This window comes from Taudactylus pleione, unplaced genomic scaffold (assembly GCF_031769625.1).
Source record: "Taudactylus pleione unplaced genomic scaffold, aTauple2 ptg000256l, whole genome shotgun sequence".
NCBI lineage: Eukaryota > Metazoa > Chordata > Amphibia > Anura > Myobatrachidae > Taudactylus > Taudactylus pleione.
In genome coordinates this window covers 2,884,028-2,904,121 of record NW_028284658.1, presented here as the reverse complement: position 1 = coordinate 2,904,121, position 20,094 = coordinate 2,884,028, and the positions used below count along the sequence as shown (strand labels likewise).

The 20,094-nt window shown below is 47.0% G+C and overlaps 2 protein-coding genes across 5 annotated transcripts in view; one reads left to right on the top strand and one right to left on the bottom strand.

Moving 5' to 3' along the window:
• The window catches only part of VSTM2L (V-set and transmembrane domain containing 2 like), a 97,274-nt gene extending 92,520 nt beyond the window's left edge, over positions 1-4,754 (top strand). For both annotated transcript variants that reach the window (XM_088480564.1, XM_088480563.1), the window contains exon 4: positions 2,329-4,754. In XM_088480564.1, coding sequence (XP_088336690.1) covers positions 2,329-2,601 — 273 coding nt within the window. In that variant the 3' untranslated portion in view covers positions 2,602-4,754. The remainder of the gene's footprint in view (positions 1-2,328) is intronic.
• Positions 4,755-4,788: 34 nt separating this feature from the next.
• Positions 4,789-20,094, bottom strand: part of TTI1 (TELO2 interacting protein 1) — a 37,313-nt gene continuing 22,007 nt past the window's right edge. For all 3 annotated transcript variants that reach the window (XM_088480561.1, XM_088480562.1, XM_088480560.1), the window contains exon 8: positions 4,789-5,846. In XM_088480561.1, coding sequence (XP_088336687.1) covers positions 5,675-5,846 — 172 coding nt within the window. In that variant the 3' untranslated portion in view covers positions 4,789-5,674. The remainder of the gene's footprint in view (positions 5,847-20,094) is intronic.

Here is a 20,094-nt window from a genome sequence, read left to right as displayed (position 1 = left end):
TCTTTAAAAGAAACTTCAGGGGCTCTCACAGTCCCCCTCTGCACAGTGCCTCCGACTCCGGCCAGGCACCGACGAAACTGAGATGCCTTGGCCCGGGGGCGGGGTATAGGAGAGGGACCCAGATGCATCCTGGGAGGCTGAAAACTTTAACTCTGTGGTGCCTGAAGACTGACGTCATCACCTATACCCCAAAGTATCCTGTGGATACCCTATGGACCCTGAAGTAGAAATACCATAATCAACACTGATGTTTAGTTAATTTCTCCCTTGGGGCTCAATTTATTAACATTATTTTTACTAAAATAAAGTGAAAAGGGTGTTTTCACACCCTTTTCACATTATTTTAGTATCACCTACAGTTACTATAGGGCAATTAGAGTAGAATTCATAAAATTCTACTCCAACCCCTAATTATCACTTATTTTTAGTAATCAGAGCGCATTTCCCATAATTGTAATGGGAAATGTGATCTGGCCAAAGTTACTAAATATAAATTGTGAAAAAATACTGAGGAAAGCCCTGTGATAATAACACCACCTGGAGGTAGCGTTATCCAGGGTCTCCCCAGGTTACTGGACTCCTGCTCCGCTCTAACAGGCAGAGCAGAGCCTGGAGCCGGCCCCAGTGATCAGCTGTATGGCCTAAACCGACCACACAATGATACTGTAAAAAAAGAAAAAAAAATTAGTAAAAAGGAAAGGGACTGGAGATCGGGGCACCGATGATGTCCTCCCTCCGGTCAGCTGGTCTGCCATCCTGCACTGGGGCCCGGTCGTCACCTGACCAGGTTCCAGTGCAGGATAGGATGTCAGCTGACCGGAGCCACGGAGGACATCACCGGAGCACCGATCACCGGAGGTAAGTGTAATTAAGGGAGGGGGTCACGATCGCGGGGGGTGGGGCTTAGCGGCAGCCGGCACATGCTCGGGCACTTGTCACAGTATTTTTGTGAAAATACCGTGATAAAGATTCTATGATTTCATTTTCTCCCCAATTTAGAGAATCCCCAATCCACCAATCTGCACCCATACATTACAGATATTTTTCAGTGAGTTGCAGATCATTTTAAGGAAAGACAGATCTGTCAATCTTGAAAGGCCCATCATTTTACTAGTAACGGTCTGTAAATCAGCTGATCATTACCTACACTAGCAATCTACAGCCCAGAAATACAACATGTTGGACAACCTGATTCACCAATTCCAGTCACTTGCTAGGAATCTGCGGTCTGTGAACCCCATACAGTGCAGATTTTTTACACAAGAATCTGAAAAACTCAGACTTGCCCCAACTGATTGCTGATGTATGGAGGCCTTAATTCTTTGCATAAAGGTCTCTCTCATACTATCTGGTAAACCATAGGCAACATTTCAAGGAGTTTTTTTCTCAGCCATTTATTCACCCTCCATTAAAGCACAGATTTGGGAAATGTCTGAATTATTGTGGGCCCATATCTGTAAGATGTCATACAGATGTGTCCTCATACATCATTGCTGCAGTCTCGCCAAACAGCCCCTCTCGGCACACCACGGCACGTGACTTTGCTAGCACTGGGCGTCTTTTTGCCAAAAATGCGCCTTAGTCGCAATACACCTGTCAAGTTAAAGCTGAGCAATAACAAAAACAAAATTAATTGACATCATCAATGCAAGAGATAGAGTTGGAACCATGCGCATGCCGGTAAGAGGTGGGGAGAGAGGTGCTTTGGGCCCACGTTCAGTTGAATAGGATAGGCTACATAGCAGTGTGTGCACAGGTTACACAGTGACATTGATGTGAGTGGTGGGTGAAGGTGCTGCTACCACCAGTCTGTAAAGCGCTGCTGGTCACGTGATCCACTCCTGTGACAGGGCCGCTATGCAAAGCAAAACAACTAGAACATCATCGTGACAAACAGCTAGTTTGACATACAAAGAATTTTATGTTTAATAGTATTACTATTAATGATAAGTTGTTGTTTTTTTCCATAATTAAGGAAAAACATTTTTATGAGACATTCTAGCATAGTTTATGTTGATCAATGGTAAAAATTCTTGAATAAATATTTGATTCAATGGGCCAAACGTAATAATTTGCAATTTGCAGAAGCCGACAAGATTGTACGAAACAAAAGTCACTAGATTTAAAGCAGCAATCCGTTTAAACGCAATACCAACCAGATTTGCCTTTAAACTAATTGCCACTCTAAATCTAATTGTATAATTAGATTTCATAGTAACTTTGTGTTAAGTCTCAATTGGAATCTGACGCTAGTGTAATTAGAAAGACCATAAGGGTATTTGGTAGCCGGCCTTTCATATATAACCTGATCTTATCCTTCCTATGTAGGTGGTAAAGGTTTTTGGCAGCAACATCTCACACAAACTGCGTCTGTCTCATGTGAAGATCTCTGATGAAGGGACCTATGAATGCCGAGTGTTGGATTACAGTGATGGAAAAGGCCGGCAACACCGTGTCAAGGCCTTCCTGCGTGTTGAAGCAGAATCGGGTCGTCGTGGCACAGTCTCCCACCGCCAGCAGGATACCAGCACTCACCGCCACTTTCAAGTCAAAGAGCTGAAAAAACGAGCAGCAGGACCCTGTGAGCAATGCCAGGTCTAGACTGTCTGTGGGATAATGTTGCCCCAACATTGATGTACAGTGGAGTGCATGAGAGGCTTCCCACCCTTCTCCATCTGAAAATCGTTGTCACCTCTCAAGCTGGAGTGGTCAATGGACAATAAAGACTTTACTTACAAAACCCCATCATGTGATAACTCATCCCTTTTCTTGGTGAAGGGGATTGAGGGTAGTCTGACAGACTGTTATCTCTATGGACTAAGAGGGGGGCTTCCTCTGCCATTGTCTACCTATCATAGCCTACACAAGGGTCTTCTCCATCAACTTCATCTACATTTCATTACTCAGACTGTTCAACTTGCTCATTTCATCCAGACCCTTGACAATATGGGAAATAAATGCCCAGGATGCCACGGAGGAGATGGTAACACATAGGAAGTAGGTACCAGACAATTCCCGATGAGGAAGTCATTTCATTGACTACATCATTTTTCATTGTAATATTTTACAAGATTCATTAACATCCTGTGATGGTCAAAGTAGTGACACTATCTAACCAAGTCTGTTTCCTTTCAATCTATTACCTGAGAAACTTAGATAACATTTATGGTATCACTGCTTTTATTCTCTTTATGTGTAATATACATTCATTTATCTCTAATTTAATGTGTTTCTGTCAAAGAGAATATATTTCTGCCTAACACCGCTCACCTGATTTATCAGTGCTGAATACATATTCCATGCGCACACATGTCATATATATCGCACATACATATACACATGTGAATTTTTTCTTTGATGTTAATGTAAACTATCCATGAGTATCTTTGCCTCATTTTGCTCCTAGAATGCCTGGTACTTCCATCTGTCACTGCCGCAGACAAAATGTTAAATCTGTGCCTAGTTTCCTGCTTCTCATCTCAGCCACTTAACATAAGAAGGCAAAGCGTGCATAGGATGAAGAACTACTGGACTTTACACCATGACTACAACAGAAGCTGCTGCTATTCCTCAGCTAAGTCCCATAAGAAAGTTGAAGCACCACCAAATTCTAAGCTGGAAAGTCCTGAAAATCCCTTTAAAATGTTGTGTTTTTTGGAGAGAACATGAGGGATACTTACCTACTGATTAGTATGACAGTCCACCCTTACATTACTACTAGCTGCATCTAATGAGAGAGTTGATATAATGTGCTTTAAGTCAGAGATGTGCAATATGTGGGTCCATAATCAAATTATTTTTGTGGTTCTTGAGTCAGCATGTACTTTATATAGGGAAACAGCTATTTTTGCATATAACAACAAAGACAAATTGACACTTTGGGTCCCGGCTAAAAATATATATATTACATATACATACAGATGTTTAAAACTTTTTGCAATCTATTGCTCAGCACCCCCAAAATAAATGTTTTGGGTATATAAAGCAGCTTTAGGCCAGACCAGTAAAATGCACAGCATTTTCTAGGGATATGCAGTTCCTTAAAGGGACTGATCATCCTACTGAATGTGTTAGGCCCAGGACACTGGTTCTCAAACTTGCCTGCACCAGCATACACCTGATGCAGTCCCTTTTGCCACTGACATGTTGTGGAGGCATGTTATCAGGTTTGAGAACAGTCACTCTGGCCCATAAATCTGAGCACCAGTGCAAGATTTTAGTCTATGACTGGGGAATCCTCCTGACCTCAGCGTGAGAAGACATCATCCATCCAGTTATGCGTAACAATTATCATCCCAGATGCACTCCATAAGGCTTCAATTGATCATCTACATTTGCTCATTGTAAATGGTCTGCTGAAGGTGTGCTGAGTAATATAGTGTATCAAAGGCTTAGAGGATGTGCTGATTCAGTGACCATTTCTCGCATTGCTAAATACAGAAGTGGCTGTCCAGAACTACTAGACAGATGTAATTTGCCATGTATTCCCTGCTGGAACTGGCACTATGGAGTTGGGTTACTATGTGTGTGCTTTAGATACTCCTTCCCTGCCTGCACATGATTCAGGTTACACACATGGGAAACTTCTCTATCAATGCCATATTGTTTATATGTGACTGACACAATTCTGTGTTGAGAAGGCTGTCATGTTCTCTGCTCACCAGCTGCAAGTGATTATTATGGCTCCCTCCACAACACTTGATGCCTTTCTGATGTAATAAAGTTTATCGTTCGCCCAAAAACTAGTAGTTGAATCTGTTTATATCAGCCATGATCCCAAGCAGGAGATTCATAGTAACATCAATGCTACATTTACTGTATTTCAAAAGTGCTTTTACATATTTAAAAATATAGACTGGGGAAGACACGATCCTCTGATGCTGTAGTAAACATAAGTTTGCTGTATTACAGTATTTACTGTCACATACATGGAGGCAATCATTTTGTAGCCTATCACTGCACTAGAGACTTCACAGAAGTGTCCGTACCTCCCAACATGACTCATTCCAGGAGGGACAAAATGCTCTGTCCTGAACTTCCCTGTTAATTTGAGTGCAGTCACCGAACTAGCTAATTCATAATAAAGGTGTTTCAACACAGGTAAGGCTATCATAAATGAAGAAGTAAGTCCAGCAGCAGAGCATTTTGTGCCTCCTGGAATGGGTCATGTTGGGAGGTATGGGTGTCTAGGCAAAGTACTAAATTTTTAGTGGGATGAAAATGAAGCGGCTCCTAATTTAGAAAATGTGAATTGACTTTGGCATGAGATGCGTGCTTTTACAGTGACATTAGAATATTAAGTCACCTCAAACATTTTTCGTTTTAAAAATTGATTGCTTGTATGGAACATCCCATGATACAGATGATTAGAAGCTGCGATCTTGCGCTTTGGGAATGCATTTTTCCTAACTCGAGCAAGATCTTTAAACTCAATGCAGTTTATAATACCGTGCTGTGCTTCTCCCATGGGGAGAAAATTCCTGCTCAGGATGAATTTTCAGAAACATCTGCATCTTAAGGAATATAACACAGAAGGACTTGAGGCTGTGGAATCCAGATCACCTGCCTGCAGGTGGAAGCAGAGATAGGACTGCATCCTTTATATGGGACTAATGAGGGCTCAATATAGAGGCTGATGTCTATATAACAGGCTGTTTGTTTTGCAATCACAATGTCATTGCAGCTTTTGTAGGAGGTTGCACACATTCTGTGTATATTCATCGTGGGGTCTACCAGTCCAAGGAAGTGATATGAGAGAGGAGTGGGGGGCTTCTGGTGGGCTTTGCCACTCGCATAAATACAACCAAACAATGTCTGGGTCCAGCTGTGAAAGACTGAGGAACGTTCTGCAGGGAGAAAGAAGTAGACAGATTACATAGCTGACAGTATTTTGAGAAAACTTTTGCAAGAAAGAAAAAAAAGCTGGTCATGTGGGGCAGGGAGGACATAAAATAAAGTATCTACCCATGCACATGATTAAAACATTGTTTCACATTTACCATCCTTACACATTACATAAAATCATTGAATTCACTCTATGTAAAACAATGTGATACGACATGAGTTCATTCAGAAATGTGAGCATCTAATCTTTTTCTCTTAGAGATTATCATAGATATAGATATATATCTATAATCTCTCTCTCTATCATTGATCAAATTTTAAGTTTATAAATTAGATAGAACTATAGCATTATGTGGGTAGCTTTAAATGTCAAGGTTGCAGTCAGACTACAATATCTAATATCCATTGTTCTCAACTTTCCAAGCCTCCCCTCTAACAGTCCAGGTTTTAAGGCGATACATTTTTGAGCACAGGTTGTTACATCAAAAACACTGAGGGGTCTATTTACTAAGCAGTGTTAGAAGTGAAAAATGAAGAGTAAAAGTGACAAGGTGCCAGCCACTCAGCTCCTGTCTGTCATTTTTCAAACACAGCCTGTGAGATGGCAGTTAGGAGCTGATTGGCTGGCACCTCATCACTTTTCCCTTCTCCTAACACTGCTTAGTAAATAGACCCTGAGGCACTAATGAAGGCATCTGTATTTTTTTTTTTAATTATGTAAATAAGTCATGTAAATTTGAGATTTTTTTTTTTATAGAAATTAAAAAAAAAACAAATGTAAAACAATGCTAAAGTTGCTGACATATTACAAATATTAAGAGGTCAAAGAAAAACATACAAGGCAATAAATGTACATAAGCGCAGCCCAAGTCACAAGAAAATAAAAGTCCCGACATGTGGAGGCATCAAAACAGGTAAAAATAAGGAGAGGAGGAAGTAAATAGTAGTATTAAACTTTATTTATAGGGCGCCGTTGGCTGCAGTGTCCTACAGAGGGCAAACAGCAAGAAGTACATAATAAAACAGTACAATACAGTACAATTAACAAATAACCATACAACTCTCAACACAGCTATAAATGCAAGGAGGAACATTCAGAACAAGATGAAACCTGTACCAATAGGCTTGGGAGCAACCACCAGGTTTTAGAGCCACTGAAAGAAATGCAATATAAGACAAAGAATGAGTGTAGTCTGGGAGCAGAGATCCCAAGGAGGAGGTGAAGAGTGTAGCTGACGAAACAGGAGGGCCCTGCTCATATGAGCTTACATGTTAAAGGGGTGGGGGAGACAAACAGATGACACATGGAGGGAGCCAGTGTAGGGGATGCTGAGGGAAGGAAGGAAGCAAGAGTGAGAGACGCGGAGGATGAAAGAGTGTGAGGAAAACTATGTGGTGACAGGTTAAGCGGTGGATTGGCATGGTGTTATGAACAAGTGGATATTCAGCGCCCGTTTGAAGCTAGGGGATAGCCTGATAGAATGAGGGAGATTGTTCCAATAGTGGGTGGCAGGACTGGAGAAGTCTTAAAGGTGCCTACACACTAAGCGATATTTTACACGATCCGCCCGATTCCGATGCATCGGAACAAGAGATCTTGTAAAATATGTCCTAATTGTGAGTGTCCACTCACGACCACGATGCCATTGCGCGTCCCCGCGGGTCGTACTTCGCATCTTCAGATCTTGCCTGCTGCAGGCAAGATCTGCCAATCTCGTACTTGATCCTACGGCATATCGTACAGTGTTTATGCCTGTACGATAAGTCATTCGGATACGATGCTTGCAGACATGGAACAAGAGTTCCGTGCTGCATGCATGAAGAAACAGATGCACGGACGGATCTCCGTCCGTGCATCTGTGTCTAATAAAAGTGAATAAAACCTGTGTATAAAAAAAACAAACAGCGTGCCCCCCCCTAAAAGAGTAACCAGCCCGGTTGTGCAAAATACGGGGGACAAACGACGTAGGGTTTCCCCGTACTTTGAGCAACCAGCACTGGGCTCTGATTCAGTCCTGGTTCTGGAAATACAGGGGGAAAAATGCGTAAGGTCCCCCTGTATTATCCAGAACCGGATTTTTTCCAGTGGGGGGGTTATGCCACAGCCAGGGGAGCGCTTTCACCGGGCCCCCCAGCCGAATTATTAACCCTGAACGCTAGTCAGCCCAGGCCAGAGATCCCTGGGGATCTTCCCAATAAAGGGGTCCCCCTCTCCAGGGTACCACTGGCCTAGGCCGATAGCCCGGGGCTATCCCTGAGCGGTGGGTGGCGGGTTGATAGTGTAAGTGTAGTGTAAAAAAAGAAGAGTATAAACATTGTCTTTACAGTAGAACTGCAGGTCCCAGCAAGCCTTCCCCGCATGTTGGTACTTGGAGAACCACAGTGTACCAGCATGCGGAGCATTAAGGGCCCGCTGGTACCTGTAGTTCACCTGTAAAGAAATGTTTAAATAAACACAATACACACACACCGTGATAGTAAAGTTTTAATACATACATACTCGCCTACATTACCTGCACTGGCCAATTCTCCCTGTAGGCATCCATGGTCTTTGTAAAATGAAAAAAAAACGAGTGCTGGGACCTGCAATTCTACTGTAAAGACAATATTTATACTCTTCTTTTTAAGAGTTAGTAAGCAAAGGGGAGGAAAGGCGACAGTCATTGGTCGACCGTAGAAGGTAGGAGAGAGAGAGGAGTTTGGAGAGGGAGCAGTGGAGTTGGAGAGGGCTTTGTACTTGTGGGTGGGGAGTTTGAAGAGGGTTCTGTGGGGGAGCCAGAGTAGGGCTTGGCAGAGAGGGGAGACGTATGTGGAGCGGCGGGAAAGGAAGTCCAGCTGCAGCATTGAGTAGAGATTAGAGAGGAACGTGATGGGAGCGGGGAAAGCCTGTAAGAAGAAGGTTGCAGTAGTAGAGAAGAGAAATGGTTAGCGAGTGGACAATAGTTTTGGTGACATCGTGGGAGAGGCAGGGTCTGATGCGTGCGATGTTGTGCAGTTGGAAACAGGATTGGGCAAAAGATTGAATGTGGTGGGTAAAGCAGAGGAAGAAGGAGTCAAGAATGACCCCCAGGCAGCGATGTTGGGAAACAGGAGATAGTGGTATTGTCAACAGTGATAAAGGGAAGGAAGGAGGCTCTTGAGGGAGTGAAGACAAGGAGTTCAGTTTTGGCCATGTTGAGTTCGAGAAAGTGCACGGACATCCAGGAGACAATGCTGGAGAAGCAACTGGACACCTGAGAGAGGAGGGAGGGGGAGAGATCAGGAGAGGAGAGGTAGAATTTAATGTTGTCAGCATAAAAGTGTTACTGGAAGCCAAATGAACTGATAAGTTCACCCAGAAAGACGTATACAGAGAAAAGAGCAGGGGGACAAGGACAGAACCCTGTAAGACACCAATGGGAAGGATGGATTAGAGTCAGAAAAAGATGTTGACAAGGTAGGAGGTGAACCAAGAAAGAATGGTGTTAGAGAGGTCAATAGTCTGGAGAGTGACACCATGGATTACCTTCTCCTGCTGCACAAAGGCCACAGAGAGGTCCAGGAGGATGAGCAGGGAGAAGTGGTCCCTTGACTTTGTTGAGAGGGGGATCGTTGGTTGCTTTTGTCAGGGCAGTTTTGGTGGAATAGAGGGGGCGGAAGCCAGATTGGAGAGGATCAAGGACAGAGTTGTCAGAGAGGTATCAGGAGAGTATTTTGGATGCAAATGGGAGAAGAGAGATGGGACACAAGTAAGAGTGAGGAGGGGTCAAGGTTGTTGGTTTTTTTTTTTTTTTAGAATGGGTGAGAGATGAGCATGTTTGAATGATGTGGGGAAGATGCCAGTGGGGAGGGATAGATTGAAGACGTGAGTAAGGTGGAATCAGTGGGGGAGAGGAAGCAAGGAGGTGAGAGGGGATGGGATCCAGGGGACAGGTAGAGGATAAAATTAGGAAATGGACTTTCGATCGTGGTTACTGGGGGCAGAGGAGGGTGGAGTGGTAACAAGCACCTGCAAATGAGTACAGAATAGCAGGATAAATAGCATTGAGATTGCGTCTGGTAACAGTGGATTTGGATTTGCAAAAGATGGGGAGAGCTTGAAGGAGAGAAGATTGTGGTCAGAGAGTGAGAAGGGAGAGTTGGAGAATTCAGAAAGAGCAGAAGAACAAGACAAGGTCAAGGGAGTGGCCGAGGAGGTCTTTTGAGAGAGGCCAAAAGAGGAAGAAAGGTTGAGAAGTTTGTTGGATGCTGGGTCAATGAAGATGTTAAAAGATGCCTAGGATTATGGAGGGGAGGTCATAGGAGAGGTAGTGGGGAAGGCAGGTGACAAAGTTATCGAGGAATTGGGGCCAGGAGAACAGTGGATGACAAACACTGATGTATAAGGTAGAAAAGACAGAGTGAACCTCAAAGTAGGAGAGAGAGAGAGAAAGGGAAGGCTGGGCGGGGGGAGTGATGACATGAAAGATACAATTGGGGGATAAGGAGGATGCCAACCCCGCCGCCGAGCAGTCATCAGGTTGAATGGAGTGGGTGAAGGAGAGGCCTCCATAGGAGAAAGCAGCTGGGGAAGCTGCATCAGTGATAGCAACTTGGTTATGGGAGAGGTAGAGATTGTAGTTAGCGGTCAGTTTATTGCGGAAGAACATGGAGTTCTAGAGGGCACAGGAATAAGATAGAGAGGGAAGAGGTGGCATATGAATGAGATTGGCTGAGTTGCTGGGGTTAGAGAGTAGGCTGGCTCTGGGAGGGATATGAGGGCAGCGGGTGAGTAGACATGGTGACTGACTGAGGGAGTAGAGAGTTGGTGGAAGGATGGTTCCGGAGGATTAGAGAGGAAGTACAGTATTTGTTCACGGTCTGTAACACAGTAGTCAAAAGGCAATTACAATAAAGCAGTAAATACAGCAGGTAATAGGCATTACATAACCTATGTGTTATTATTAAGAAGTTTCATGAGCGGGCCTCCAGAGAGACAGAGACCACCTATCCCATAGCTTGTGAAATTTGGTAATTAAATAGCTTTAAGACTAGCCATAACAATCATGGTCTATGGTGTCCAAGTGCCTGCCATTTATAAATATATCCAGCAGATCCACAGTACACCATCAGCAGGCAATAATAATCTTGGCAATAGTGGAAAGGCCTAAAAAACAGGGTGGTCCATAAGTGTGAAAACACCTTTATAAAAAGGAAATAAAAATCCAGTGTCTTCTACACATATGTTATGGGAGAGGTGGAAAACTTTTTAGGGTATGTCGCCAGCATGGCAGCCATCTTGAAGTGATCCATCTTGGATGCAACTCTAATTCAGTTGGGAAGGTAGTCATGTGACATATCAAACCTGCAGAATTTCATAAGAAAAGCAATGGTGTTCTTCGTTTTAATGTATCTATTCATTCTAAAGTTTTAATTGAGTTTTCTTTTGCAGGTAGTGACATTAATGACAATGGCACTAATACAAACAGAACGTGTTGAGATTGTCTTAATATCTGGAGAACAAAGCACACGTGCTATTCCAAATTATTTCAACCGTCGTCACCAAAATAGGCCACTCATTACTCACAGTGTATTTGCCAAATTTACAGAAACCGGATCAGTTGCAGATAAACCAAATAGTGGACGACCAAAAACTGTTACAGATGAAGCAATAACTTCTGCTGTGCTGCCATCATTTTTAAAGAAAAAAAACATGGATATCCTCCACAGGAATTTAGTAATGAGCATAAGTATTTTTAATGATATAGTAACCAACTTATAGGTATGCAGTAGAAAACAAATATCTGCTTAACATGGAAGTAGCTGGTGGTGCTCCCCAAGGTTAACAGCACATGTAAATACTAGAGCAGGGATGGGGAACCTCCGGCCCGTATACGGCCCGCAAGGCGATATCATCCGGCTCGGCCGGCTGTGGCTCTGTCCCCCTCAGCGACAGCAGCAGAGTCAGCGCAGGGGCGAGCAGGGCTCTCTCCATATCAGCATCGGCAGGCAGCGCAGCGGGCGGAGGTATGTCAGGGCTGTCATCAAGATGGTTAGTGCAGCGGCACGCGGGGGTCTCTCCCTATCGGCGGCAGGCAGCACAGCAGGAGGGGGGGGGTGTATGCCAGGGCTGTCATCAGCGACAGGCATCACAGCAGGGGGGGGTGGGGATGGTTCGAGGATCAGGGCTGTCATTGGGCTGGTTAGTACAGGGGCGTGTAGGACTCTCACCCTATCAGTGCGGGCGGGCAGGCAGGCATGCAGTGGCGCACCAGCAGAGGTGTACAGTCAGTGCTGTCATCGGGCTGGTTAGGACTGAGAGGGGCTGGTTAGGACTGAGAGGGCCCCAGAGCTTCCTTATCAATCTGCCTGTCACACATCCATAGGGACTGACCCTCCAAACTCTGCCCGGCAACATATAGACAGCCTCCCCCTCCTCTCTTGGCTTCTGGAACCCACAAAGAAGTACTGTAAGTGTGATGGTGGCCCATACCAGCTAACATCACATGTCTCACCAAAGCGAAGCAGTTCCAGCCATTAAGGGTGAGTTAATAAAAATTTTAACCAAATATAGCAGGCTAATTTTTAAGTTGATCATTTTGTATGGCCCCCGAATGATTTTCTAAAAATCTGCCCTTGGCAGAAAAAAGGTTCCCCATCCCTGTACTAGAGAGTTATTGTCACAGGAGATTGCAACAAAACTTAAAGAAAAGAAAAATATAGGACAGACTGAACACGTTAACCATCATTGCCTGTTTTTTTTTTTTATTAAACAATGTTTGTGTCATTTAAACATTAGTAACAAATTTTTCAGCCATATAGTGTTACCACGTCTTTGTGGTTTAAATTTTACATTATGTATTTTCTTGTTTGATTTTTTTAATAAATAAAGATTAAAAAAGATGTTTATGTGCTTACCTGTTAAATCCTTTTCTTTGATTCCAAAGGGGACACAGGCTTTACAATGGGTATAGGTTGGTTGAAAGGAGTCTGGGCACCAAACAGTTAACCTTGTCAGGGACAGCCCAGGCACTCTCCTCCTCCTATATCCCGCCCCCAGCCACAGGCCAACTCAATTAAGTTAACAAGACCTGGAGCAAGAAGGAGAAAAAGGAAGACAGGCACGCACTCAGGAGCTCATTCAGAGCCTCTCGCTAGATGCGTACGCAAATCCAGCGCACACCCAGCAGGGCAGGCAAACACACGGCAAAGCATTAGCATGCCCACTATGTCTTGGCGTGCGATGACTGTGTATGCAGACGCCCACCAGCCATTCAAAGACGCCCACTTGCGCACATCATCTCCTGAAAGTGCTTGGAACCATTGGTACATCGAGCACCATCGGATGTGATCGCAGCGCTTAAGGTTGACCATACCTTGCCGCAAGCACTGCGATCACTTCAGTGTGTATTTCAAACAGGTGACGTTTACAATGACGCTGCCTGTTAATTATGCACGCCTCTAACGGCATTGAGACATTCAGGCAGGCCTGCGTTCACACCTCCACTCACCCTTTTCTAGTGGCCTGCCCCTGTTACCACCCACAAACGGCTTTACCTGTCACTCATTCAGCTGGGCTGTCTATGCTGGGCGAACGTACGCTTCCCGATCTCACGCTGTGGTTCGCGCACGTGCGATGCATGCGCAGATTGCACCTACCGGTCAGCTACAAGCGTTCGCATCATAGCGAGAGGGTCTGAATGAGCTCCTCAGGTCCAAGCTCACAAGACACGTGACCAGAAGAACCGAAAAATAGAGCAAGCTCCACAAGCCATGTGCGTCAGGGTGGGAGCACTGTGTCCCCTATGGAATCTGAGTAAAGGATTTAACAGGTAAGCACATAAATCTCTATTTTCTTTTTCCTCCATAGGGGAAACAGGTTTTATGCTGGTACTTCCCAAAGCTAATCCCCTAAGGGAAGGGACGCTCCTGGGCTGCCCTGAGAACCCTTCGTCCAAAGGCCGTATCAGGTGTGGCAAAGGTATCAAAGGCATAACATTTCAGGAAAGTATTGGCAGAAGACCACGTGCCGTCGTAGCAGTCTTACATAGCGGCTCCACAGAAGCCCCACGTCGTACGGTCACAAAGTTCCCACCGACTGTGTAGAATGAGCTCTCACCACGGACGTGGCATATAGTCAAATGTATCCACCTGGCCAGCGTCTCTTTAGTTGCTGGCCAACCAAGTTTGCGAAAATCATACAGGACAAAGAGTATCTGTCTTACGCAGGTCCTTTGTCCTACCTACATAAATCCGGAGGGCCCTCACAACATCTAGAGAGGCTTCCTCCGGCGAAGAATCTGGACCCTGGAAAGCTGGAACCACAATCTCCAGATTGATGTGGAACCTGGAAACAACCTTAGGAAGGTAATCAAGTCGCATCCAAAATTACAGCTCTGTCCTCGTAAAAGAAACAGAGAGCGACAGGATAAAGCGTTCAAGTCCGACACCTGTCCGACAGAAGCTATTGCCAGAAGGAAGACAGTCTTCCAGGTAAGCCAAGAAACGCCCACAGTATCCAAGGGCTCAAAAGGCAAAGCCTGCAGGGGCCCAAAGAATCAGAGACAAATTCCAAGGAGTCACCGGCAGTACAAAGGGAAGTTGCACATGGAGAACCCCTTGAAGAAAAGTTAGAACATTAGGCAACAGCGCAATCTGTCTCTGAAAGAGGACCGAGAGAGCTGAAACCTGCACTTTCAGTGAAGCAAGGCGTAGGCCCAAATCCAGGCCTGCCTGCAAAACAGAAAGAATTCGAGAAATTCAAAATGACCTGGGGTTAAGATTTCTAGTTGAACACCAGTCAAAGCAAGTCCCCCAAACCCAATGGTAAACTCTAGCCGAAGAGGGCTTACGAGCATTAAGCATAGTGTTAATGACTGTTCTGGAGAATCCTTTAGCTCTTAAGACGGATGTCTCAAGAGCCACCCCGTTAATGCTAGATGAGCTAGATCTGGATGAAAACAAAGGCCCTGGTACAGAAACCCTCGCGCCAATTTGGAGCCACTAGGACCAGCCTGCCCCAATCCAATTTCGGAGGACCCGAGGAATCAGAGAGATTGGAGTGAAAATGTACAGGAGCGGAAATGTCCACTGGACTGCCAATGTGTCCACCAGAAAGGCCTCTGGATCTCTGGTGTTAAAACAGTACCTCGGCACTTGGTCACTGTACCGGGACGCCATCATATCGATGTCTGGCAACACCCATCGAAGAACCAGGAGTTAAAAGACATCCAGATGTAGGGCCCATGCGCCTGAGTGAACGTCCGGACGGCTTAGGAAGTCTGCTTCCCAGTTTTGTACTCCCGGAATGTAAACTACCGACGAGGACGGAATATGCCGCTCTGCCCACTGGAGAAAACAAGTTACTTCCCACATGGCAGCGCGGCTGCGAGTGCCTCCCTGATGATTTATGTATGCGACAGCCGTCACATTTTCAGACTGTACATGCACTGGTCGACCCTGAAGGAGATACAAGGCCTGACATAGAGCTCTGTAAACCACTCCCGAGTTCCAGCCTGTTGATTGGTAACCGACTCTCCCAGTCCTACCACAGCCCCTCAAAGTTCGTCTAACAGGAAACCGCCCCCCACCACCGTAGACTTGCGTCGGTGGTGAGGAGGACCCAGTCCTTAACCCAAAATGGACGTTCCCTGAACAGGTGGGACTCCTGGAGCCACCACAACAGGGAATGACTAACTTCCTCAGAAAGACTAATCATCTGGGAATTGAGCTGAAGATGGAACCTGTTCCACAGAGCTAGAATCTCCAACTGTAGAGGCCTGGGATGAAACTGGGCATGCTCCACCATGTCGAAGGTGGAGACTAGAGAGCCCAGCACCTGCATGCAAGAATGAATTGATACCCGACGGTGCTGTAAAAACAAACAAATCCTGGACTGCAAGTCCAGAGCCTTGTTTTCTGGGAGGAACACCCATTGAACCTTGGAGCTCAGCAAGGCCGCAAAATGCACCATCTTTTGATGACCCAACCGTGAACCTGGAGAAGATCCACTGTGACCCGAATGCGCTCTCTGAGAATCTCTGGGGACTGGGCCAGGATAAGCAAGTCGTCCAGAAAAATTCAGACTCCTCTGCTCCGGAGATGAGCTGCCATGACCTTCATGAGGAGCCGCGGAGAGTCCAAATGGCAAAGCCCAAAACTGGAAATGATCCTCCAGGATCGCAAACCTGAGGAATCACTGATGACTGGGATGGATGGGAACATGTAAATTGTTATCCAGGATGTCCAGGGAAGCCATGAAGTCCCCGGTTTCCATGGCTAGAATAATGGAGCGGAACGAATCCATTCGAAACTTGGGAATCCTCAAGTACCTGTTGGGGTCCCCCAGAAGGAGGCCTGCCCAGTCATGTAGAAGGCTTGTCGGCTGGTTTAGCAGCAGGTCGTCTGGAGGCCCAGGGCTGCTTACCTGCAGGTTTAAAGCCCTTGGCAGAGGAACCCTGGGACCTAGAGACCGACCACTCCTTGGCTTTACCTTGCAGACGAAAATACAGAAAATTAGAGGATTGTGCCCTAGGAGCTACCCCAGAAGGCAGAAAAGTTGTCTTAGATGCTGCTACTATAGCCACTATTTTGTCCAATTCTGGACCGAAAAGAACATCCCCAGAAAAGGAAAGAGCCGCAAGGGTCTTCTAAGACTCAGAATCTGCCCTCCAGGCAGGGGAGTCTTAAGAGAGGAGGGGTCCCATGTGCACTCCCCGTGCGGGGCACACTCCTGTACCCCGGTGGCAGGGAACCGACTGACACGGCTGGCCAGCCACCGGAGCATTAGTAGACTCCGGGCACTAGAGTGTGTCCGGAGTCTACTGCGCATGCACAGAACACCAGAAAAATGGCCACGTCGGCCATTTTTCCGGTGTTCTAAGCAGCGCTGTCAGCCGCCACGGTACCACGGACAGGCAAGTTTAAATTAATATGGGCGCAGAGTGTGCGGCGCCCCCCTGGACCTGGGGGCCCGTGTGCCCCGCCACAAACTGCACCCATTATAGATACGCCACTGCCTCCAGGAATGTAACCAGAGAGCTCTCCTGGCTGACACTGAAAAGGCCGAAACCTTGGATGTTAATATCCTCGTATCTATGGCAGCCTCCCCAATATAAGAAGCCACCTCTCTGACATGCCCCACTAGAGACAAAACATCATTTTTATGGGCACCCGACTTAATGCCAACCTCCAGGGCGTCAACCCAGCTACCAGTAGCCTTAGCAACCCAGGTAAAAGCAAGGGCTGAGCAGGCTACAGTACCCGCATTGGAGTAGATAGACTTGAGATAATTCTCTAACTTCCTATCTGTCACATCCTTACAAGATGCAGAGTTCGGAAGAAGAAGCATAGTATTCTTAACCAAGCGAACAACATGCGCATCAACCAGTTGAAGAGATTCCCATCTAGTCCGATCTGCAGCCGGCAGAGGATAAAAAGTAGTAATACGCTTTGAAACTGGGAAACGATTATTAGGGTGAGATCCGCAAGCTGCGCTGATAATATGAGATATGGTAAGAACTTACCCTTGTTATCTCTATTTCTACGAAGTCCATAGGGTTCCACAGGATACCTTGGGGTATAGGTGTGACGTCAGTCGCAGGGCACCAAAGAGTTAAGCTTTCAGCTTCCCAGGATGCACTGGGTCCCCCTCCTATACCCCGCCCCCGAGCCAAGGCACCTCAGTTAGTTACCAAGCCATAGGCCGGAGGAGGAGAAGGAAGAGAGAGAACAAAGATCTGGACACATACAAGAATCACATTCTCACCAGAGGGAGACGGAAAACCGGTGACCAGAGCAAAGCCCATCTGCAGCACAGGTGCGACAGGGCGGGAGTCCTGTGGAACCCTATGGACTTCGTAGAAATAGAGATAACAAGGGTAAGTTCTTACCATATCTCATATTTTCTACTTCAGGGTCCATAGGGTATCCACAGGATACCTTGGGGATGTCCCAAAGCAGTATCCTTTAAGGGTGGGGACGCTCCTGTGCTGAAAGGAGAATCCGCCGCCCGAAGGAAGCATCCTGAGAGGCGAAGGTGTCAAACCTGTAATACCTCACGAAGGTATGGACAGAGGACCACGTAGCAGCCTTGCAGATCTGGACTGCAGAGGCACCACGTCGAGCTGCCCACGAAGGACCCACAGACCTAGTGGAATGAGCCTTCACAGAAGGAGGAACCGGCAGGCCTTCATGAAGATAAGCTTCAGAAATAGCCATACGGATCCAGGCTGCCAAAGTTTGCTTTGAAGCAGGTCAATCCTTTTTACTGAAGCCATAGAGGACAAACAAAGCGTCCGACTTCCTAAACGAAGAAGTGCGGTCAACATAAGTCCTTAAGGCCCGCACAACAGCCAAAGAGGCCTCACCCACGGAAAGACCCGGTGAGTTAAAGGCCGGAACAACGATTTCCTCGTTAACATGAAACTGGGAAACAACTTTGGGAAGAAACTCGGGCCGAGTGCGGAGCACTGCCCTGTTCCCATGAAAAACCAAGAAAGGGGGTCTACAAGAAAGAGCTCCTAACTCAGAAACACGTCTGGCCGAAGCAATAGCCAGAAGGAAAACAGTCTTAGCTGTTAGCCATTTAAGATCCACTGAGCCCAGTGGTTCAAACGGCGGTCCTTGGAGAGCCCTCAGGACCACAGCCAAATCCCAAGGCGCCACAGGTGGAACAAAGGGCGGCTGAATGCGGACAACACCTTGCATAAAGGTGCGCACATCCGGGATTGTAGCAATCCTACGGTGAAACCAGACAGACAGGGCCGAAACCTGTACCTTCAAAGAAGCAAGGCGAAGCCCATGATCTAGTCCCGCTTGCAGGAAGGCGAAAATCCGAGACAGACGAAACTCCCGCGGTGCATAACCTCTCGGTCGACACCACTGGAAGAACGTATGCCACACGCGATGGTATATCCTCGCGGAAGACGGTTTCCGAGCTCGCAACATGGTACGCACCACAGAGCTGGAAAACCCCCGGGACCTCAGCATGGCCGTCTCAACAGCCACGCCGTCAAAGACAGCCGAGTCAGGTCCGGGTGACGACAAGGACCCTGAGACAAGAGGTCCGGTCGTAGCGGCAACCGCAGAGGACTGTCCACGGACAGACCCTGAAGGTCTGAGAACCAGTGCCGTCTGGGCCACGCGGGAGCTATCAACAGGAGCGTCCCTCCTTCCTGTTTGAATTTCCGGATTACCCGTGGAAGAAGGGATACCGGAGGGAACAGATATGCGAACCGGAACGTCCACCGGACGGACAGAGCATCCACCAGAGACGCCCCTTCGTCTCTTGTGCGAGACCCATACACCGGCAACTTGTTGTTGTGCCGGGACGCTATTAGGTCGATCTCTGGAAGACCCCATCTGTCCACCAGTAGTTGAAAAACGTCCGGGTGCAGGGACCATTCCTCCGGATGAACGTCCTGGCGACTTAGAAAGTCCGCCTCCCAATTGAGCACTCCCGGGATGAAGACCGCTGATATGGCCGGAAGATTGCGCTCCGCCCAAACCAGGATCCGAGACACCTCTACGAGAGCCGCCCGGCTTCGGGTTCCTCCTTGCCTGTTTATGTAGGCCACGGTGGTAGCGTTGTCCGACTGGACCTTTACCGGGTGACCCTGGAGAAACCGATGTGCCTGCTGGAGAGCATTGAAGACCGCACGGAGTTCCAAAATATTGATTGGAAGCTCCGCTTCTGTCGGAGTCCACCTGCCCTGGAACAGATGTGGACCCGAAACTGCTCCCCAGCCCCGAAGACTGGCGTCCGTAGTCAACAGGACCCAATTTGGAATCCAGAACGGACGTCCCTCGCTGAGGTGGGTCGTCTGTAACCACTAAGCAAGGGACAGGCGAACCTCCGGGGTGAACACAATCGTCTGGGACTTCAGAGACTGAGGTAGCCCGTTCCACTTTGACAGGATCAGGTGCTGCAGAGGTCTGGAGTGAAACTGGGCATATTCCTCCATGTCGAACACCGACACCATGGAGCCCAGTAACCTCATCGCCGAGTGTAGAGACACCTGGCGGCTGTGCAGACAACTGCGCACCCTTGACTGCAAAGCAGAGATCTTTTCCTCCGTCACGAAGATCTTTTGCTGTCCCGAGTCCAATAAGGCTCCAAGATGCAGAATCCTCCGAGACGGGATTAGAGTGGACTTCTGCCAGTTGATTAGCCAGCCGTGCCGTTGCAGCAGGGCAATGGTCAGGTCTAAGTGGCGTAACAGGAGCTCTGGAGATCCCGCCACCAATAACAGGTCGTCCAAGTACGGCAACATGCGGACTCCCTGCAGCCGC